The 4,227-nt window shown below is 41.7% G+C and overlaps 1 protein-coding gene across 1 annotated transcript in view; it reads left to right on the top strand.

Annotated features, from left to right (window-relative positions):
- The first annotated feature begins 831 nt into the window (after positions 1 to 831).
- TFB1M (transcription factor B1, mitochondrial) overlaps positions 832 to 4,227 on the top strand; it is a 71,188-nt gene continuing 67,792 nt past the window's right edge. The window contains exons 1-2 of the mRNA XM_012646834.1: positions 832 to 985; positions 2,954 to 3,105. Of these exons, the coding sequence (XP_012502288.1) occupies positions 853 to 985; positions 2,954 to 3,105 (285 nt within the window). The 5' untranslated portion in view covers positions 832 to 852. The remainder of the gene's footprint in view (positions 986 to 2,953; positions 3,106 to 4,227) is intronic.

The following is a 4,227-nucleotide window of genomic DNA, read 5'->3' as shown; positions in this document are numbered from 1 at the left end:
GTTAGAAACCCTTCATATATCATCTGCAGAGTGGATGTTCTAAAAAACACCTAGCCATAAGAAAGAACTGCTGTTCAAATAACAATTTTGGGCCCAGCAGGGTGGTGCATGCATAGGATTACAATCCCAGCACTTTGGGAGGTGGAGGCGGGAGGATTGCTTAAGCCCAGGAGTTTGAGACCAGCCTGGGCAACACAGGAAAACCCCATCTCTACAATATATATATATATATATATAACAAAAAAAAATTAGCCGGACTTAGTGGCCGGCTCCTGGACTCCTAACTACTTGGGAGGCTGAGCCAGGAGGATCGCTTGAACCCAGGGTTCAAGATTGCGGTGAGCTATGATCATGCCACTGCAGTCTAGCCTGGGCAACAAAGCAAGACCCTGTCTCTAAAAACAACAACAAACAATAGCTTTGCGTCTAATCACCAGCTTCCCCCGGTGATATTCACAGGGCCTGAAGCCCTTCGGAACTTCAGGGTGGGGTTAAAGGGAGATGACAGGCTCCACCAAAATCTCAGAGCTGAGCTGCAGCAGCTCCCCAAACTCCCGCATCCAGCCCAGACCCCGCTCCGCCCACCCCCGTGAAGCACCGCCCACAGGACTCCTTCACCGCCCTCGCAGAGGCCATTGCGCACCCAGCCTGCACCGCTTTCAGCAGGACGTAGCGCATGCGCTATTAGTACGCTCGGATTTCCTGTCCGCGCCTGTCGCTTCCGACGGGAAACATCTGGCCAGTGAGGGAGCTCAGAGGCGGGCCATAGTTCTCCCAGGCTCCTCCCCCGCCCGGCGCATTCAGAGCGGCGAGGGACGCCCGGCGGCGAGTGTGCGGTGTCGGTTTGGGCCCATGGCTGCCTCTGGGAAATTCAGCACTTTCCGTCTCCCGCCGTTGCCCACCATCCGAGAAATCATTAAGTTATTCAGGCTGAACGCAGTGAAGCAGCTATCCCAGAATTTTCTCCTGGACTTGAGGCTGACAGGTGTATGGCTTCTTCGTGCTCGCCGAATATTGCCCCCGTGTTCCTGGGGGCGTGGGGTGGGGTGGGGGGTCTAGTGCGGACCCCGCGGTCCAGGCTCAGGCGTGCGACGGGCTTTTGGTCAGGTCCTTCTACCGCTTTGTAGTAAATAACTCCGAGTTCCACCGCGCAGGACACACGTGAAGCCCGTTGTTTGCTCCAGACGCCGCGTTTAGGGGCGTGCAGCTGTGGGCTCTGAAGGCCGGCTGTGCGGCGCCGAGCACACGGAGGAGGAAGGGTTCACGTACAGGTGAAAGGCTCTGTGGGCATTGTAATCTCAGTCACTGTGAAATCAGTCACTCTGAAATGGTACTGCACATGCTGACTGGACTTGCTTTTCATGCAGTTTAAAGTTATCTATTTAAATGAGTGCAAGGATTTTATTAACTTGTAAAAGTGTTCTTTGTAGGATTCGCTGTTTAAACGTTTACCTGTTGAATCTAAGAATATTCGAGGGCGCAAATACTCATTCAGGAAATGCATAGTGTACAAGCCACTGTGCAGTAGTTCTGGGGGTAGGGTATGGGAGTGAGCAAGGCAGTTTGTCCTCAAGAAGCTTACAATTTAAGTAAGTTTACATTCCCACGTCCTATTCTTTTAAGTCACTTTTTATGAGGTAAAATTTATGTAACAAAATTAACCAGTTTGAAGTGCATGATTTGATGAGTTTTGGCAAATGTGTCCGTTCATTTAACCACCACTACCCAAGAGGAGATTGCAAGAATAAGATGTATTACAAATATGTCCACTAATTCACTTATGTTTTGAGGTTTTGATATTTCATTCTGTTTGGCCCCTCTTCTGAAGTTGAAAAGAGCAGAAAAATCACACCCAAAAAGTTCGTTTTCAATTAAATGAAGCAGAGTCCACAAAGCATAAATGTTTTATTTCTTGGACATGAGTCTTTTTTCTGCCCATAGCAATATGACTTTAAATAAAATAGCGTAGCTTAAGTTTTCTCATCTTTTAATTGGAGGAGGGGCCTGCTACAAGAGCTTTGAAAGATTACCCACCTTTAAAATTCTTTGAGTCTAGTATAACTGGTGCCATCCTTTTCTGCTAGTCATTAGCCACATTCTAAATATAAAGCACCATTCTCCACACTGAAAGTACAGGTCTTTTTTTTTAAAAAATCCTTTGTATAGATTTTCTCATGTGAGCCTTTATTCATCTTCAGGAGTAAGTTACAGATTCTGGATACTATTATCCATTTTTCCTGTGGGATCCAAAGTGTAGAGAGATTAGGGTACTTGCCTCAGTTTAGAAGAGCAAGCAGGAGCAGAACAAGATTGAAATCCAAGTTTAGCAATTTGACAGTACTTCTTTAACATTCATTTGTCTTTGTGCCTGAAAAGTATGAGGACAGAGTCCTGCCTACTGTCATAGCTCTCCATTTTAAAAAATGAGAATATTAAATTCACCTGTGCTTAATGTATCATTGCTGTTCCCTCTGGGAGGCATTGGGCTCTCAGTGGAACAAGGATTGGCTTTAGAATTTATACCTGAGTTGGAATCCCTTCTCTGCCATTTGCTTTCTAGGTGACCTTGCACAAATGAAACAATAGACAAGGAAACTGAAAAGTTCAAAGAAATTAAATTGGGGTAGGAGTTCTTAGTTAACATGTAAAGATTAGGTGAGAACTTATGTAAATCATTCATAACAGGTAAGATGTTATGAGTGATTCATAATCACTCATATTGGGAGTGAATTAGGTTGCTAATAAGGGACTGATACGGTACTACACTGGTAGAATATTGAATGGCCACTATCGGTTTAGGTGGAGAGTTAAATAATCAAATAAATATTGTATATAAAGGATTAGTTGATTGGGTAATAGCTGATAAGAATTTTTATAGGTTATTTTTCTCTTTATATTCTATATATTAGAATTTGCCAAGATAATCAAGATAACTAAACTTTCTTTTCTTTAGATAAAATTGTAAGGAAAGCTGGCAATCTGACAAATGCTTATGTTTATGAAGTGGGCCCTGGGCCAGGGGGAATCACAAGATCCATTCTTAATGCCAACGTTGCTGAACTTTTGGTAGTTGAAAAGGATACTCGATTCATTCCTGGATTAAAGGTGAGGTACTTAAAGTGTCTTTTTTAGGAGGCAAAAACCCAGGTTAAATCTTTACACCATGATTGTTAAACCCAGGATGTCCCAGGATTACATAGGTTCTTCAAACTGCAGATCCCCAGGCCTCATCCTAGAGATTTTGATTCTGTAGTCTGGAGAGGTCTACAAATCTGCATTTCTAACAAGCATTCCTAGATGGTCTGTTGACCACAGCTTGAATGTGTACATTGATGCTAAACAAACTAATTGTTTTTTGTGACCTTTTAAAAAAAAATCTAATAGCTGTGCAAGTCATGACCTTTTCCTTCAAAAATAAGTAAAAATAAATAATGGCCAGTAATGACTCATTGGTATGACTTTTGAGAACTTCATTTAGGTTCAAAAAAGCATTTCCACAATCAAAAGATGAAGAAGACATATGCTAGCCCTTTATTAAAAGTGACTAATTGTTAAGCTCAAGCATTCTTATAAAAGAATTTTTTAAGTGAAGGAATAAAGTACCACTGTACTTATAGATTGAAGATGAGGTTTCAATGAAATGATGCATGCATCTTTAAAACACAGGTACTGTTATTGTATGCAAGTATGTAAAGGAACTGGGCACATTTCAACTGGAGAAAAGAAGCCCTGAGTGAGGGTACTCATAGCTGCCTATTAATGGTTGGCAGTGAAGAGGGTAAGCTTGTTTTGATCTTTTCTAGGAAAGAGCTACAACAAATAGGTGAGAATTGAAGGAGACAGGATTGAGGATTTGAAATAAAGAGGGTCTTATATTTTTAAAACATTGGCAAACAGTTGAATAGATTATATGAGGGATCTTGTAAAGGGAATACCTCATGGGGGCACTTAATGCTTGAAGGCCTTTGATTTCTCCATAATTCTAAAACTTTAAAAGAGCCCTGAGCCTTTGGCTCAGATGACTAGCAATTTAATATGTGACTATAATAGAATAATAAAATTATCCACCTTATTACTTTAATACAAGAGGACAAATTGGTTTAAAATTAGTACATTCCAGTGCTTGTGTATGTATTAATGGAAAAATGTTTAATTTTTGTCAGAACAGTTTGAGAAAATTCGTTTGAAAATCTAGAACTTTGTATGCCTCAGATCTTTGTAGAAACC

The sequence above is a fragment of the Propithecus coquereli genome, unplaced genomic scaffold (assembly GCF_000956105.1).
Source record: "Propithecus coquereli isolate 6110/MARCELLA unplaced genomic scaffold, Pcoq_1.0 Scaffold25, whole genome shotgun sequence".
In the NCBI taxonomy this organism is placed as follows: Eukaryota; Metazoa; Chordata; class Mammalia; order Primates; family Indriidae; genus Propithecus; species Propithecus coquereli.
This window is presented reverse-complemented; position numbering and strand designations above follow the sequence as displayed.